The following is an 18,787-nucleotide window of genomic DNA, read 5'->3' on the forward strand; positions in this document are numbered from 1 at the left end:
GGACTGCCGGCCTTGCCAGCAGGGAAGAACAGACGGAGAGAGGCAAACACAAATGTCACTGCACACTTACATCTGGCCACCTCCAGGGCTGCTCAACACTTAATGAGGAGCCCGAGATCATCAGAGGCCACATAGACTCTTCCCTCTCTACATTCCTTCCTGGCTTCAGGCTTATTGAATTTCTTATGTAAATTTTGACTTTTCCTGGAGTTTCTAATTGCCTTTTCTTTCCCCATCCTGAAAACAGTTTAGGTTTTGGTTTATTCTTCAGAACCTAAGTAAAAGTTGAATTTCTTGGGAGGCTCCACACTCTTTTCCAACCCTATTCTAAGCTTGGCTACCAAGAGGCGGAGCCTAGCCTTACCCTCCCTTAAGGGTCTTCAACACTGCTGCTCCAGCAAGGACCCATTCAGTGAGGATGTGGGTGATAGCCCAGGGCTTTGAGTCTCCTAGATGGTGCTAATTTCTATAGCCAATTGAGGACAGGTCCCTTCCCACTCTGCGCAATACATATAGGCTTTGAAACAAACTGCCTTTCTCTTGCTTCTCGGTCTCTGTGCTAAGCACCTGTTCTCTGCCATCTCTTTTTTTCTAGGGCTGGGCAAGAAACAGGCCCAGAAATTCCTGCAAGCTTCCATGTTTCTTGTATGTTCACTCTCATACGCACATCCTAACGTCTAACAGTTACGTATGCAGATAAAGATGTGTGACAGTGCATGTGGACTACCCAACTAGATGGGAGGCTATGAGAGGATGCAAGAAGTGTTAGGAGAGTAGAGAGAGGGTACAAAAGATCACAAGTGTCATGAAAGCCAAAAGGGAGTGACTATGGGTGGGAGGGCAGAAGGAGGATGGCTGGGGAAGAAGGTAGGAAGAGAAACAACAAAACACATTTTGTTTAAAAGTACCATTATGAAACCTAGTTATTTGTAAGCTAATCATTTTTTTTTTAGAAAGAGAGCATCTGGAGTCTAAAAGCTTCTGGAATCTAGCACAAGAAACCATCTTAGTTCCAAAACAAAGAGTGGAGTGGGGCATCAAGACACCCACCCACATAGTCTTGGTCTTCACTCAAAAGCAATGTCCTCTACAATGTTCAAAGGAAACAACCCAGGCTTCAAGAGAGAAGCAGAGAACCAAGGTGTGCTATAAGAAACATGGGGGAATACGATTCCGCCTTGAAGACAGCCAAGAGGTTTTGGCATAGACTAAAATGCGATGAGGTTTGAGGACATTTGTACTATGGAAAATAAAGCCAACACAAACACTGTTGCATTTCTATGAGGATTCTCATAGAATGTTGCGTTTCTTTAAGGCTTCTCATTTCTATGAGGCTTCTCATAGAATGTTGCATTTCTATGAGGCTTCTCAAGACAATGAGGACCATAGAGGCTTCCTGGGAGGAGAGGGAACGGACAGTTGTTTAATGGTGACAGAGCTGTGACTGTAAGCTAAAAGGAGTTTTAGAGATGGAGGTGAAAGTCTCCAAGCAATATGACCATGCTTACTGCCACAGAACCGTACACTGAACGGTTAAGGCAGTAAATTTTATGCTATGCATCTTTTACCACTGATGTCTAAAAACTGGACCAATGTCCCTTGCACATATTCATCCTAGGGTGGGTGGAAAGGCCCACCCTGAACCTCTTCCTAGGAGAATAGCTCTGGCCATGGTACTTACACAGATGCTATATGCTGGAATATGTACAGGTTACCCCCAGGGTACCAGGAAGAAGCTGGGTCAGCATGCCAGATGGCAGGGCTTGGGGGTGGAGACCATAATACAGCAGAAAGGAGGGGGCCTTCACTCACGCTGGCACTGGGAACATCATTCTGCCATGGACAGGGCGAGGTGGCAACGGACACTGACACTCTTCCCCATCTGCCTGGCCCTTGCCTTCTCCCTCACAGCCATGGGCAGCAGCCACTGGTGTGAGGGAATCCGACGAATGACAAAACCTCTATGCCAGGATCTCCTCAGGGGCTCAAACTGCATTCACTTTAGCCAGGCCAGCAGCAGCACAGGCAGAAGGCTCGATGACAGCAAGGCCGTCCAGTACATCTGGGAGACAGGGGACGACAAGTTTATCCAGCGCAGGTTCCACGCAGGGCTTTGGCAGTCCTGTGAGGAAAGCCTCAACAGCACAGGTGAGTGCAGTCTGTGTGTCCCCAGGCCAACAGGATCAGGATGGCCTGAGAAAGAAGGGGCTCCAGACGCAGACCGCCTGGGTCTGAATCTTGGGTCTGCCATGGACTGTCTATGTAAGCTTAAGCAAATCTCTGAGTCTCAATTTTCTCATCATAAAATGGGAACCATGGAGATGCTCATGGAGGAAGTGTCTGTCATACTCTTGATTAAGCACAAGTGTTCATCCACTTGCCACTTGTCTCTCAGTTCCTCAAGAACCAAAACCTGGCCGCTACCCACCTCTAAGCTGCGTCCCTAAGATTCCTTTCTCACTTCAAAAGTTGTTGTTGTTGTTGTTGTTGTTGTTGTTGATGATGATGATGATGATGATGATGATGATGATGATGATGATGATGTCATTGTTCCTTGGAATGGGGTCTAACTTCGTAACCTTGGCTGGCCTGAAATGTAGATCAGACTGACTTCAGACTCACAAAGATAAATCTGCCTTCCAATGCTGGGATTAAAGGTGTGTACTGCCATGCCCAGCTTTAATGTGTGTGTGTGTGTGTGTGTGTGTGTGTGTGTGTGTGTGTGTGTGTGTGTGTGCGTGCTCAGAGACCAGAAGAAGGCATAGATCCCCAGCATCTAGGGTTGCAGGCAGTTGTGAACCACCTGACTTGTTCTAGAAACCAAAGCCAACACCTCAGCAAGAGCAGCAAACTCAACCCTGAGCCATTGCCCCAGTTCCTCCGATGCTGAGCTGGGCCTCCCTTGCACTTTTAATGCCTCTTGAAACAGAATCTATTTCAAACAAGAAAACAAAGCAAACACACACACACACACACACACACACACACACACACACAGCTCTTCGCATCACCTACCAGATCTATCACAATCATGGCCCACAACAAGCTGGACCTTTAACTCAGTCTGTCCTTGAAACGGCCCTGCACATTAGATGTCCCTCCCTACGCTCTAAAGCAGGAGACTGGAGTTCAGAGAATTTGCACAGCGGTAAGCTCTGTCTTGGGTCAGTCAGCCCCAATTCATTAACATCTTCTGGATTTTATTGATGGACAGTGGGGCCCTATAAAGTAAATGGTGAGGGAGAAAAAGAGACGATTGGGGGGGATTAGTACATAATACAGAGTTACCTCACAAAGAATAGAAGACAGAGAAAGTCAACCATGCTGTTAGTCAGGCTGGCTGAGACCTATGCTCAGGGCTGGCTGAGTTCCTCTGCTTTCACAGCAAAAGCCCCAGAGTGAAAAGGGGGCAGGTATCCCTAATAGTCCCCACGTATATTCTCAGACTTACGTTTCTCATTCAGATGTTTATTTTGCCACCCTTGTACCATTTGAAAAATTGTTCTTGCAGCCTGAGTGGACTGCAATAAGGAACAATACTCTGAGACACAGTACAACTGCCTCAACCCCATCCAAGCAGGCTACTGAGGGACAAATACATACCCTACCTAAGTGTGACTCAGACACATCACTAATGCTAGGAAAGGCTACGAAAGGGACCTCCCAAATTCTCTTTTCTCTAGAGTACCAGTGTATAAAACACACTCTCTTGGTGCCCCCCGACACCCTGTACCCACCCACACACATTTACATTTGGCTTCTGATTCTACCTCTTATAGGATCACCATGAAAGCCCCATACTTTCTGTTTGGGAACTTGTAGGCACCACATCCATGAGCAAATGGCTTAAGAACTTCTGTTCTGTTTCCAAATCTGTTCCCCCCGCATCTGAGGTGGCCTCATCTATTTCCACAACTGTGTATAATGGCAGGGATTGGAATCACCTTGAAAGCTTCCAGACACCCAGCCCCAGAGGCTCTAACTCAATAGATCTGGGCTAGAGTCTAGAAACCTGCTCTTTGTTTATTTGATTGGTTGGTTGGTTGATCGGTTGGTTAGAAGTTTTGTTATTGTTTTGTTTTGCAGTTTAACTAAGATAAAATGTACATAGAGATAATAAGAATCATACATTCTGAAAGGGTTATAAGTAAAACCACCATTCTCTGTCCCTTCCTTCAAGGAAAACTATTCCAATATGAAGGACGAACCTGGATATCTTCATTTTAGATGTTAGCTATTAACTCAACATTATAATAAGTAAAATGTATCACTCTGTGGCAATACCCCACATAATGCCTACCATCTTCTCGGTCAAGTAATATCACTGCTGTATTTAACGAGCCACTAGCTTTGACTAGATGCTGCACATTCTGGCAACAGAAAGGGTGCTCTCGTTATATTTATTGTTTGTACAGATTTTTTTGCTCTCCCTGGAGTTCTAATTGCTGTTTCTCTTCCCATCCGAGAAGTGTTAGCATTTCTTTTCCCCTCAACTCTGCTCTCTCTAGAGTATCTCTCTCTGTTTCTAATTTCTTTCCCTGGTGATTATGGCATACATCACAGCTAGAGAAACACACCCCAGAACACAGAAAAGCCCTCTGGATAGAAGAGAGTTTGAGTATCATGGAATATATTCACTAATAAGCATTTCCATGCTTGGCACGAAGCTAGGGAACAGGGGTTTAACAGAGGGGGCCACAGTGCTGAGAGCTAAAAGCCTCTGGCAAATATCTACTATAACAGTAAGACAAGAAAGGGTGTGGTGATGGTTAAGACAGAGGCTCATCCATCCATGTTAGTGGGAGAAGGAGATGCTACTTACTTAGGTCTAGAGTCTTCATAAGGCAGGTGGCCATTGTACCAAGCCACTACATGTGCCTTAGTTTTAAATGTGTGCATGTTTGTGCATATGTGTTGAAGGGGGCTATGTGTGTGTGCATATATGTGTAGACCAGGGGACAACCTCAGGTGTCATCCTTGAGAATGATGACACCTGCTTTAAGTCAGGATCTCTCATTGGCCCTGATCTCACTAATTAGAGCAAGAATGGCTGGCCAGCAATTCACCCCAGGATTCTCCAATCCCCACTCCCCCACCGTTGGGACTGCAAGCTAACACCACCATGGCCAGCATTTTAACTTGGGTTCTGAGGCTCGAACTCATGCTTTGGAGGCAAGCAGTTTATCAACTGAGTTGTCCTCCCCAAGCCCCATATCCGGAATTTTAATCAGGAATCAGGGTGTTCCAGGCAGACAGAAATGAATTGGCCTGGTCTGAGGCAGCCAAATCAGGCTTTACCATTAGAACACAGGGCAAGGAACAGGAGGAAGCCTCAGTACAGAACAGAGCTCACGTGGTCTTTTCCTGTCGCTGGAGCAGCTGCTTCTCCCTTGTATCAGGGGGAAAGTGTAACTGGAGAAACATGACCAATACACTGGCATTGGCGTGCTATTTGTGATGTCCCAGGGAGGAGGGCCTTCAATGGCAGCTGAGCTTGAGGAAACTATTAGAAAATTAGAGAGATGCAAGTTGCTTTCCTTGTGAGAAAAACTGCCATAGCTGTTTTTGGGAAAGGAAAGGGAAGAATTGGACCTTGAGGAGGCCCAGAAGTGGGTATAAGCTGACCTTCTGCATAAGGCCTGTGTCCCTTAGTCACAGCAACACGAGGCTGGTACCTGTACCAATTGTCCCTAGGCTTTGGATAAGAAGTCGTTAGTCAGCTTATGTGCATGTGAGGGAGAGGTCTTCATACTGAAATAGGATCTGGGGGCAACATTAAGAGACTGTGGGAAGCTCTTTCAGACTCCTTCCCTAGCACAGCAGTTCTCGGCCTTCCCAATGCTGCAACCCTTGAATACAGTTCATCATGTTGTACTGACCCCAAACATAAAATTATCTTCATTGCTAATCCGTAACTGTAATTTTGCTACTGTTATGAACCTCAATATAAATATTTTGGGAGCTAGTGCTTTGCTAAAGGTTGAGAACCACTTTAGAGGCTGTAGAGGAAGACCCCTTGACATTCAACCTAGGGAATACACACACACACACACACACACACACACACCCCACTTCTATTTGGGTGGTAATACTAGAGGGCCTTTCCTACATCAACTGGCACACACACTAAATTTTAAAGAACACTGATGTTCTTGGCAATTCGCACACAATCTTGAGTAGAAGTTAAGAATGTGTTTCTTGTTTCCTTCCCAACTTTGTGCACCTCTGTTCTTGAGTTCAGGATGAGAAGAGCCTTTAACAAGGACCTCACTGGATGGTCCCAAACTTACCCCACAAATATGTTCTCTAAAGAAAATAAAAAGAGAGTTTAAGACAAGACTGGAAACTATTGCATATTATATTTTTTTCTTGTAAACTCACAGTGTCCATTAGCATGTAAAATATCTCTGAGAAGTTTCAAGGAACTGATTAGTATGACACATTCCAGTGTTTCCCAAAACTCATTAACCACGGATGAAGTTGGGATTGCCAGTGACCTTGAACTTCATACCTTGGCCAAGGTGTCATCTCCTTGAGTCCAACTCAGCATTGAGGTCAGGTCCTTTTGGGAGCTCAATACAGACAGATCCTTCGCTTTTACTAAGGGAGGGATTTGGATTTTTCAATCTCCCAATTGGAAACTCTGTTTAGAGCTTTGCGTAGGCCCCCAAAGGCATGTTTTCAACTAAGTACAGAACGTAGCACTCATTCACTGACTGCATTGCATCACAAGCACCCAGGACTCAGGGCGGAAGAAAGGAAGGGCCAGACCAGAAATGAAGGAGAAGTGGTAGAATCAGTGGAGAAGGAGTTGAGGGGGTGGAATGGGCTCAGTGTTACTGGCAATAAGAACTCTGGTTTCAGGGAAAATGTCCCTAACCAAATGCAGGATTAAGGGTGGGTCAGCACCCCAGTTCTGTGGCACAGGACCTGACTGAAAAAAGGTTCCCCATTTAAATCAGCTCATCTCCCTGCATGTGGGCCCTGCAGTGCTTTAAAGGGGAAACTACAACTCTTTTTTCCCATTCTGAAATAAATATTTGCGGTGAAAACTCCTGGAAGAGTCAAGACTCTCATCTTCTTTCCCTTGGGCAAATCTCTGAATCAATGAAGTGTGCTTGAGTAGACCCTGAGCTGTTGTGCTGAACTCAGAACATTCAGACAGGGGCGCACGGGGAGCCCCGGAGCCTTGATTCTGGGGCAGAGTTGAGCACCCTGGGCTTGTATGCATTCTCCTACGGCTGGCTTGATGTGCCTCTTGGCCGCCCAAGCCCTGCCAAGCTATGTAACACCCGCCTCTCTGGCTTCATGGGATTTGTAAAGATTTTTCTTCTTAATCCTGCTGGCTTTGTTCAGAAGGAACACCATTTCTGAGGATTCACATTAATCAAGGGGTCACTCGGGTCTAGCTCTCTGGTCCCAGCTAATCTTGTCCTTCTAAGCTATCGGGAATTCTCTTAATCTGTGCAGCTGGCCTTCTGGTGCTCTGTGCCCTGCCCCTGATGTGCGCCTGGCTCCCTCTGCCCCTGCCCTACTCCTGGCTCCCTCTGCCCCTGCCCTGCCCCAGCCTCAGTCCTGCCCCTGCCCCTGCCTTGCCCGTACCCTACCTCTGGCTTCTCCTGCATTACTGTTAGAAAAGACAGCTCTCCTCAGAATAAGGACACACTCCTTTCATGTGCTTGGGATGTGGTTTGAGGGTATCCCCCAAAGGTTCAACACTGAGCCTGGTCCCAGTGTGGTGGTTTAAGGGAGTAGGACTTTTTCAGAGATAGGACCCAGTGAGAGATGATTAGATCATTGGCGGTTACCCTCTTTCTCCTGAGAGCCTGGTAATTTCCTGAGCTTGTGAATCTCTTGTGCCTCCCATCGCACAGTGGCCACTTTCTACCTCTTGTACCTCCTCCCACCGTGACGGCATCTGCCATGTGTGATTTAGTTAGAAGTCCAGGCCTTCCACTGGAAAAAATTTCCTGAACAAAACACCAATGGCTTATGCTCTAAGATCAAGAATCGACAAATGGGATCTCATAAAACTGCAAAGCTTCTGTAAGGCAAAGGACACTGTGGTTAGGACAAAACGGCAACCAACAGATTGGGAAAAGATCTTTACCAATCCTACAACAGATAGAGGGCTTATATCCAAAATATACAAAGAACTCAAGAAGTTAGACCGCAGGGAAACAAATAACCCTATTAAAAATGGGGTTCAGAACTAAACAAAGAATTCACAGCTGAGGAATGCCGAATGGCTGAGGAACACCTAAAGAAATGTTCAACATCTTTAGTCATAAGGGAAATGCAAATCAAAACAACCCTGAGATTTCATCTCACACCAGTGAGAATGGCTAAGATCAAAAACTCAGGTGACAACAAATGCTGGCGAGGATGTGGAGAAAGAGGAACACTCCTCCATTGTTGGTGGGATTGCAGACTGGTAAAACCATTCTGGAAATCAGTCTGGAGATTCCTCAGAAAATTGGACATTGAACTACCTGAGGATCCAGCTATACCTCTCTTGGGCATATACCCACAAGATGCCCCAACATATAAAAAAGACACGTGCTCCACTATGTTCATTGCAGCCTTATTTATAATAGCCAGAAGCTGGAAAGAACCCAGATGCCCTTCAACAGAGGAATGGATACAGAAAATGTGGTACATCTACACAATGGAATATTACTCAGCTATCAAAAACAATGCCTTTATGAAATTCATAGACAAATGGTTGGAACTGGAAAATATCATCCTGAGTGAGGTAACTCAATCACAGAAAAACACACATGGTATGCACTCATTAATAAGTGGCTATAAGCCCAAATGCTTAAATTACCCTAGATGCATAGAACACATGAAACTCAAGACGGATGATCAAAATGTGAATGCTTCACTCCTTCTTTAAAAGGGGAACAAGAATACCCTTGGCAGGGAATAGAGAGGCAAAGATTAAAACAGACACAGAAGGAACACCCATTCAGAGCCTGCCCCACATGTGGCCCATACATATACAGCCACCCAAATAGACAAGATGGATGAAGCAAAGAAGTGCAGGCTGACAGGAGCCGGATGTAGATCTCTCCTGAGAGACACACCCAGAATACAGCAAATACAGAGGCGAATGCCAGCAGCAAACCACTGAACTGAGAATAGGACCCCCGTTGAAGAAATCAGAGAAAGAACTGGAAGAGCTTGAAAGGGCTTGAGACCCCTTATGAAAAACAATGCCAAGCAACCAGAGCTTCCAGGGACTAAGCCACTACCTAAAGACTATACATGGATTGACCCTGGACTCTGACCTCATAGGTAGCAATGAATATCCTAGTAAGAGCACCAGTGGAAGGGGAAGCCCTGGGTCCTGCTAAGACTGAACCCCCAGTGAACGTGATTGTTGGGGGGAGGGCGGCAATGGGGGGAGGATGGGGAGGGGAACATCCATAAAGAAGAGGAGGGGGAGGGATTAGGGGGATGTTTGCCCGGAAACCGGGAAAGGGAATAACATTCGAAATGTAAATAAGAAATGCTCAAGTTAATATAAATTAATTAATTAATTAATTAATTAATTAATTAAAAAAAAGAAGTCCAGGCCTTCATCAAAGCCAAGCAGAAGCCAGGCTTTTGCTCTTACAGGTCCAGAACTGTAAGCTAGAAAACTATGTATTTTCTTTGTAAAGTATCCAGATTTGAGTATTTTGTTATAGTAGAAAACAGACTAATATACATCTCCAAGCATCAGGTAGAGAGATAGCAGGTAGTGATGTGGGGAAATGTTCCAAGTCTCAAGTAAGAAAGTCCCATCTTCTTTTCCTTCCTTCCTTCCTTCCTTCCTTCCTTCCTTCCTTCCTTCTCTCCTTCCTTCCTTCTCTCCTTCCTTCCTTCTTTCCTTCCTTCCTTCCTTCTTTCCCTCCCTCCTTCCTTCCTTCCTTTGCAGCACTAGGAATTAAACCTAGGGCTTTCCAAATGCTAGGCAAATGTCCTACTGAGCCCACAGTCCCAAAACCCTCACTTTCAGTCCCTTACTCTATCAACACTTATCTTGTTTTGAGCCTGGCTTTCAAATCTGCAAGATACAGAGACTTTTGCTGGCCTCTATCAAGATATAAACACAAAAATGCTTGCAACAATCTGTTTCCACAGTCACCTTACTACAAAGTTTAGAAAGCTCCTGTGGCAGTAAAGATAGTCACAGAAGTGCACTCAGGAACCGGACTGCGGCATGATGTGTGTGTAGTGTCTCTCCCCAGCTCACACACAAGCACACACGTACACACACACGCACGCACGCACACACACAGACACACATCCCTTCTGCCGCTGCTGCTGCCCAGCTCCCTTTCCCCCTACTCCCTCTGCCAGTTCCCCTTCCCCGCTCTACCCTCTCTTCTCCACTTGTCTCTATTTCCACCCTCCCCCCATTAGAGCCTCCTCTTCCCCCAGCCATGAGGGATCCTTCTACCTTCTGCTTTTACTAATGTTTACTTCCACCTGGACATGCACACTTAAGGGTAACATGCTAAACTATGCCTAGGAAAATGATATTTGCCTTTCTGGGCCTGGGTTACCACTTATAAAATAATATTTTATAGTCCCATGCAACTTTCTGTAAATTCATTTTTCCTCACAGCTGAACAGAATTGTACACACACAGCACGTCTTCACTAGCCATTTGTCTGTCTGTAGAACGGTGTGTTCTCCTTGTCTTCTAGGTGAGCGGTGTACGTGCTTCCTGGGAATAGTGCCCACTGAGGGGCAAGGTAAGCACCGTGCTCGCAGCCGGGGGCAAGGTAAGCACCGTGCTGGCAGCCGGGGGCAAGGTAAGCACCGTGCTCGCAGCCGGGGGCAAGGTAAGCACCGTGCTCGCAGCCGGGGGCAAGGTAAGCACCGTGCTCGCAGCCGGGGGCAAGGTAAGCACCGTGCTCGCAGCCGGGGTCCTTCACAATTTGAATGGCTCCAATTTTTTTTTAATTGGAAATGGGGAAATGATGAGATGGTTCGATATGGTTTTTCCAAGGCTCCCTTCGTGCGTTTTACAGCCCTGATGTGCTGGAAGGTGGTCGCCAGCTTCCCAAGGAGACAGGAAACTGGTGGGGTCTGCAGCTTCCTGAACCATAAATGTTCCCACTGTGGCCAACCTCACACTCTGTGAGTAAGGAAGAGGCCGAGCTGGAATGCCATTGCCTTTGCGTGTCCTCCCATCACCCATTCAGTTTGTGCTTGCTGTCTCAGAGTTTGCTCTTCCAGCAAGAAAAAGGCTTTATGAAACTGCAGAGAGGACCGTGCTGGTCTTAGGCCTTTCTCTGTCCCATCAGTCGTCTTGCCTGGTTGGTAGTGGAACTTTTACAAATTCTCAATTCCCTTCCGTCCCCTCTATCCATTCTGCCCCACCCCACATCGGACACAGCTCCAGCTGTGTTCCCAGCAAGGGTGCACGGGCAGCCTGCATGGAAACAAGGGTGCAGGTGGAACTGGAGCCCACCCGAAGCTCTTAAATACTCAGATCCTTCTGCCCTCATATTTAATTTTATGTATCTCCTTTTATAGATTGGGGGGGGGGGGATGAATCTGCACACCTGTTTGCAGGTGTCTGCAGAGGCCAGAAAAGGAGTGGGATCCCCTGAAGCTGGAGTTACAGATGTTTGTCTCACCAGATTTGGGTGCTCTTAGCCACAGAGCCATCTCGCCAGCCCCTGTGCATCTTCTGTAAAGAGTAGAGGCAATGTCTCCACCGGAATCAAAATAATGTGCTGACTGTTAAGCTGGAGAGTGGACATTCCCAGAATCCCTTGCATCCCTATGCCATGGTTTTGCTTATGTTATACCCATCTCCTTGAGGCTCTGGGATTCCCTTGACCCACCAAGTTCCTAAGACTCAACAAAAATGACTTTGTTCTTCATATTGAAAGCTTGCGGTAGCGAGGTGTCTCACATCACTACCACTTACATGAGTCCATAGGGAGTGCTTAACGCTGGAAGCTCGGTCCCCAGGGTAGAGTAACTAAGAAGTGATGAGGGACCTTTAGAGGTGGAGACCACAGGAGGTTTAAGATCATTGGAGGTGCTGCTCAGAAGGAATCAATGTAGGTCCCTTGGGCTAACCCTGAGTTACTTCCCATGAAAAAGTGGAAGAAGATGAATAAGAAGCAGAAGAAGAAAAAGCAGAAGCAGAAACAGAAGCAATCTGACCTCTCCCTGTCTCTCTGGCTTCATGTTAGCTTGGAATATATGATTCTACCATGATGCCATACCCAGGGTGTAATAAGATAACAGAGGCAGTTTTGCAAGAACCTGGCCCATGCTATTTGGACTTTATAGCGTCCAAAACTATGAACTTAATAGACCTTTTTGTTCACAAGATATCTAGCCTCCAGTCTTTTGTTACAAGAACAGAAAGTGTGTTAGTAATAAAACCAAAGGATCAAGCCTCCCAGTTATGGGTTCTGAATGCTCATCGTATCTGTCCTTTCTGTTTATAGGAGTTCTATGGCTCTCCATTGGGGCCGAAGTCTTGGATATCTTCCTGATACTGACAGGTGTCCTCCTCCTGGGCTTTAGCGTGAGTTCTGGATGCAGCCGGCTCAATGTGGATGCCTCAGTGGCTATCCTCATGGTGCTTGCGGGTATGTTCTAGCATTAACGGTGTCTCCCAGCCCTCTCCAGAGAGGACATGATGCTTCAAGCCACAGAATAGGCTGGCTGGCTCCCTTCAGTCACTGGCCAGCTCAATAAAACGGCTAGTCTTCTGGATAAGTCACTGGACTGATTCCACTGGGCAGAAGTAGCGTTGAAAAGGAAGAAGATGGGCACAGGTGGAGAGAAACATTTACCAGTTGGTGCCACAGCCAGGGAAGAGGCTGCACTGGTACTGGGAATAGCAAAGAGCTCACGTAGCAGAGAGGTTAGGCTTGAGTGCGCAGAGGACTCCTCCTGAGGGCAAGCCCCATTACAAGTATATAAGTATACTGCATATATTCAATATACGCTTGCTCATATGCAAGTATATATTAAGTAACACTAGGAGAATTATTTAACTACTGTAAGTTAAGTGTTAGAGCTAGGCTCTGGTAAAGACAAAAGAAGAGTGCACCTACTGTACAGACTTCGGTATCTTAAAAATTATCACCAACGTTTGGTATAAATGTTCCACAAAGAACTCTTTATTTTATTAACACTACCTCTGCTCTCCAAGCCACTTCTCTTGGCCTTCTAAGGTCCTTAAGTTAATGTCTCCATCAAGATAGCATCCTGAACATGTGGCTTCCTTCCAGCCTCCAGGCAGACACACTAAGTTCCGTTAATGTGTATCAATCCAATCTGTGCATCACTTCTGTGTTTGATGGACCTAGCACATCTTGCCCAGGTCATAGTTATGATAAGTAGAATCACAAACTCCAACTGCTACATCTTCTATAGCAAAAGAGCGGGGCCGTAGACATGTGGAAATTCCTGCTCAGGTCCTGGTATCTGCTATGTTCTCTTGATTCTGATCAGGGATGTTTGTGGATGCCCCTTTAGTTTCTACTGTGAGGATGAGGAATCAGCTGGAGGGTTTCAGGATGCACACATGCACATACTACATAAGGATCTGTGGACGCCAGAGTGCTGCCAGCATCCAACACATGCAGGGTAGAGGAGATTTTCCACTGTGCTGTGTTCTGAAGTGTGACTCATGAAGCTTTGCATACACAGGGCTCCTGGGCATGGTGGCTCACATGATGTATACGACTAGTTTTCAAATCACTGTGAACCTGGGACCCGAAGATTGGCGGCCTCAGACATGGGACTATGGCTGGTCCTATTGGTGAGTCTCTTGGTTACGAGTGCTGAGGAGCCAGAGAAGATGAACATAGATTTCTGTAGGTGAATAGGTAGATGATAGCTGCTACTCCTGGTTAGAGGTGAGAGCCCATGTAGATAGCTGCTACTCCTGGTTAGAGGTGAGAGCCCATGTAGATAGCTGCTACTCCTGGTTAGAGGTGAGAGCCCATGTAGATAGCTGCTACTCCTGATTAGAGGTGAGAGCCCATGTAGATAGCTGCTACTCCTGGTTAGAGGTGAGAGCCCATGTAGATAGCTGCTACTCCTGGTTAGAGGTGAGAGCCCATGTAGATAGCTGCTACTCTTGGTTAGAGGTGAGAGCCCATGTAGATAGCTGCTACTCTTGGTTAGAGGTGAGAGCCCATGTAGATAGCTGCTACTCTTGGTTAGAGGTGAGAGCCCATGTAGATAGCTGCTACTCCTGGTTAGAGGTGAGAGCCCATGTAGATAGCTGCTACTCTTGGTTAGAGGTGAGAGCCCATGTAGATAGCTGCTACTCTTGGTTAGAGGTGAGAGCCCATGTAGATAGCTGCTACTCTTGATTAGAGGTGAGAGCCCATGTAGATAGCTGCTACTCTTGGTTAGAGGTGAGAGCCCATGTAGATAGCTGCTACTCTTGATTAGAGGTGAGAGCCCATGTAAATAGCTGCTGGGACTCTTGACTGGTATTATAACCTTTCCATAAGCCAGTCTTCTCATCTGCGGAGTAAAATTACCCCCCTTGGCTTGCTTAACACTCTTTTGATATAATTTAGTTCCTTATTTAAAATTTTAATAGAAGATACTTTGATCATATTCTTCCTCCTCTACCAACTGATCCCAGATCCTCTCTACCTCCCAATCTACCCAATACCGTGCCCCCTGTGGAAAAATCAAAATCAAGACAAAGAAAACCCAATAACATACACACACAAAAAAATACCAAAGCAAAACAAATGTCTGTGTGTGTGTGTGTGTGTGTGTGTGTGTGTGTGTGTGTGTGTGTGAGAGAGAGAGAGAGAGAGAGAGAGAGAGTTCATTTTGTGTTGGCCAAATACTCCTATGCTCTTGAGTATAGGGTCTGCCCAGAAATGTTGATTGATATATCCTTTGATACTCCATAGGAGAAAACAAAATTTCCCTTTCCCAGAAAGTATCAATTGAAACATGCTCTTGGTTAGAGGTGAGAGTCCATGTCTGCTTAGTCTGCTCAGTACTCAGATTTTGTCCAATTTGAACCCATGGAGATCTTGGGATCACAGTCTCTGTGCGTTCATAGGTGCATCAGTCCTATTGTGTCTGAGAGACACTGTTCCCTTAGAGTCATCCATCACCATCACCTCTGACTCTTACGGTCTTCTGCCTCCTCTTCCCCATAGATCTCTGAGCTTCCAGGGCAAGGTTAATAAAAAAAAAAAATCTCATTTGGAGCTGATTGCTCCAAAGTCTTTCACTCTCTGCACATCGCTGAATTGTGGGTCTCCATGTTGATTCCCATCTACTACAAGAAGCAGCTTCTCTGATGAGGGCTGATTGAAGCTCTGCTCCATGGTTAGAGCGATAGGTCATTAGAAGTCATTTAATTCTTGTATTACTTTATAGAAGGATAGTAGTAGGTTTCCCCTCGGGTTCATGACCTAACCTAACTCAGATGCCCAGTCACTTTAACAGTGTTAGATACGGAGTCCATCTTATGGAGTGGGACCTACGTCCAATCAAAAAGTGGTTGGTTGCTCCAATAACGTCTGGGACACCGTTGCACAGTATACCTTGCAGGTAACTGTTGCAGGTCTCGGGGTTTGTAGCTGAGTGATATTGGCGATTACCTCTCTCCTCTCTTAGCATGCAGAGTACCTTCCAGTACCACGGACACTAGTCAGGAGGAGTGAAGCTTCAAGCTGGGCATCAGCTTGATTCTTCCATCTTCAATGACATATGTAAGCTGTGTCTTCAACAATAAGGCCTCAGCTTATTAAAGATGCTATATTTACAAACTACTTGGCAGATGGCAAAATCTAGATTTTTAAACTCAGACTGGAGAATTTTTTCCTGAGCTAGTCGCTTTTATACCTAGCTTCTATTTGTTCAGAAAGACATGACACACAAGGCAGACCTCTAATGGGGAGACTCAGTCATGCCATTCAAGAACCCATGGGAATTCCCTTGTAGCTTCTTGTTTTGCAGTGCTAGAGATCAAACCAAGGGACTCACATATGCTATGCTTTCCCACTGATCTGCTTCACCAGCCCCAAATATATTGTATCTTAAAAAAATCAATGCACTTGTACTCACACTTTCACCCCACACAATCACCTCTAATGCTTGGAGAAAGTCACCAACTTCAAAATGGAGTCACTTGGCGTCAAAACCTGACAAAATAGAACCAAAGAAAGTCAGACACTGAGAGCATTCATTCGTAATTGTCCTGGTGCCTGGAACTTTTGAAAAGTTTAAAAAAAAATCTAGGCAGAAATTTACTGTGGCAGCTAGAGGCATAGGGAGAGTCAGCCACTTAAATAGGAACCCAACACACTGTGTGTAGCACAAGCTTGACACGCAAACCACTAGGGTCAGCTGTACCACCAAGATTACAAATCTTACCTAGCAACTACGCACACCAGCCAATCACAGCTTCCCAGCTCCTGCTGGACCCAAGAAAACTTATCCACTTTTCTTTTTCAATAACCAACATTTCCCTCTGTCCTCCAGAAATGCCAGAGGCTACCCCTGTCAGCCCCGGTGTTCCGGATTGCACTTTTAGTTATTTCTAAATTATTTCTGCCAAATAAAATCTTTACTTGAAGGACTATCTTTGTAGTTTCATTTCGTACTGACAGTTATTTTCCCGTCTGTAAAACTCACCTTTGGCAGTCACTCCCTCATTCTGCTTCATGATGCACCTGTTTCTAAACCCATCCCAGCTTTGGTCTTCCCAGTCTGAGGCTGCTAATACTTGCAGCTGGGACTCAGTACACAATGCCTTCCCCCTGGGTCACTGGAGTGCCTTCCTTTTAACTGGTGCCCTGGGTTCTGAGGCTCTACCTCAGATGATGCACGATTGAAAGATCAGTGGAGAGAGGTTGGCCACTTTGATCCTTGCATATCCAGAATGATGCTTATTTGGTACTCTGGGCTTGATCACCCATCAAAGAAAAATGATACCCAAGACTCTCGAAAATCATTTGTCCTTGTTTTTAAGGCGTTGCTCTGTTTTCTTCCCGAGTGCGTTGCTGCCATTGAGGGTTTAATATCATCCTGACCCAGTCTGCTGCTTTCTCCCTATGTGTCAGGATGTTCCCTGGTGGAGTGTGCTTTCCACCACCCCCTCCTACTTTCATGTGCTTGGCAAGCAGCTTAGCTTGCGTCCACACTTCCTGGAGGTTTTCCTGTGTTACTTCATTCACTGTTTCTTCTCCTTGGTTTTCTGTTCTCTTAGAATTCTCCCAGCTGGGTCTCTGGCTTAATTATCCAAAGGTCCTATTTCTTTCCTGACCTACATCCTCAATCAGGGTTTCTATTCCTGTACAAAACATCATGGCCAAGAAGCAAGTTGGGGAGGAAAGGGTTTATTCGGCCTACATTCCACATTGCTGTCCATCACCAAAGGAAGTCAGGACAGGAACTTACATAGGGCAGGAACTTAGAGGTGGGAACTGATGCAGAGGCCATGGGGGGATGTTACTTACTGGATTGCTTCTCCTGGCTTGCTCGGCTTGCTTTCTTATACAACACGGGTCTACCAGCCCAGGGATGACACCACCTACAATAGGCTCTCCTTCCTTGATCACTACTTGAGAAAATGCCTTAGAGCTGTATCTCATGGAGGCACTTCCTCAAGGGAGGCTCCTTTCTCAAGCTGACACACAAAACCAGCCAGTACAACCTAGCTTCTTCCTCTTTTTGTTTCTGGGATAGGAAGGATGGGGATGTTCTCTACTTGTCTTCTAACCTTACTTCAGAGGTTGGGCATGAGAAAGGGGAGGAACAGCTTTCTGCTCCATGGTCAGCTTTATGTGAAAACCCTGTTTTCAGATCAGTTTTCCCCTCTGCCTCACACATCCTTGCATCTCTGAATCTGGACCCTTTATGCCTGTCTTCAGAGACTAAGCCTGTGCTCTCCTAGGCACAGGAATATAGGGTCTTGTTTGTGGTGTACGAGGCATCTGAGGGCCAGCCAGTCATTCATAATCAGACTTTTGGCTGATGTCCTACGTTCTCTCTCTCTCTCTCTCTCTCTCTCTCTCTCTCTCTCTCTCTCTCTCTGTGTGTGTGTGTGTGTGTGTGTGTGTGTTCAACAGAAAATCCACCTGTGAAAGGAAACCTCCACACCTTATCCTATGACATACCTAAAGGCACAAAACAACATTCACCATTCACCATAGGTAACAGTAATGTCTCTACTCCCAAGTGGGCGGTTGACCCCAGAGCAGCCCTGGAATTCCTCTCTAGGTCTTTCCTAACTGTACCTTCTGTTGCAGCCTGGCCTGGGGATCTTTCGCTCTCTGCATGGCTGTGTCAGTGGCGACCATGAGCAGATACACCACAGCCCAGGTGGAGATGCCAAGAGCGCAGAAAGGCAGTCCGTACCCTCAGCACAGCACCCCACAGCCCAGGGCTTCACAGAAGGTTTGGCAAACAGGAGCTGCTCCCCATCCTGGGGGACAAGTCTTCGTGAATGTTCCTGGGCACCAGCCCCCAGGGACAGGAGGCAAAGTGTCCATGTGCTAGCCAGTGTCGCACGTGCACATGAGCCAGGCATTTATTACCACAATGAGCACCACTGGAGTGGAGTTCAGAAGACTGTGGTATAGGTAAACGTTCCGTTACCCTCTCTGGACTTAGCATCTCATGTGTCCTACAATCCCTGTATCTTTAGGGGAATTAGTGTCTAAGAAGACATCAACACTGGTATAAAGGAACCTCTCTGACTCTGAGTTTAATAAATACCCCAAAGAGAGTGAGATCACAAAAGTATTTAGGGGAAAAATGATGGACTCCC

At 46.2% G+C, this 18,787-nt stretch overlaps 1 protein-coding gene across 1 annotated transcript; it reads left to right on the forward strand.

The window, feature by feature from the left end:
* The first annotated feature begins 1,838 nt into the window (after nucleotides 1-1,838).
* Nucleotides 1,839-18,516, forward strand: Gsg1l2 (GSG1-like 2). The gene is made up of 5 exons (XM_017597647.2): nucleotides 1,839-2,148; nucleotides 10,701-10,748; nucleotides 12,468-12,611; nucleotides 13,681-13,792; nucleotides 18,267-18,516. The coding sequence occupies exons 1-5, from the start codon at nucleotides 1,839-1,841 to the stop codon at nucleotides 18,514-18,516; spliced, it is 864 nt and encodes a 287-aa protein (XP_017453136.1).
* The last annotated feature ends 271 nt before the right edge of the window (nucleotides 18,517-18,787 follow it).

The sequence above is a fragment of the Rattus norvegicus genome, chromosome 10 (assembly GCF_036323735.1).
Source record: "Rattus norvegicus strain BN/NHsdMcwi chromosome 10, GRCr8, whole genome shotgun sequence".
NCBI lineage: Eukaryota > Metazoa > Chordata > Mammalia > Rodentia > Muridae > Rattus > Rattus norvegicus.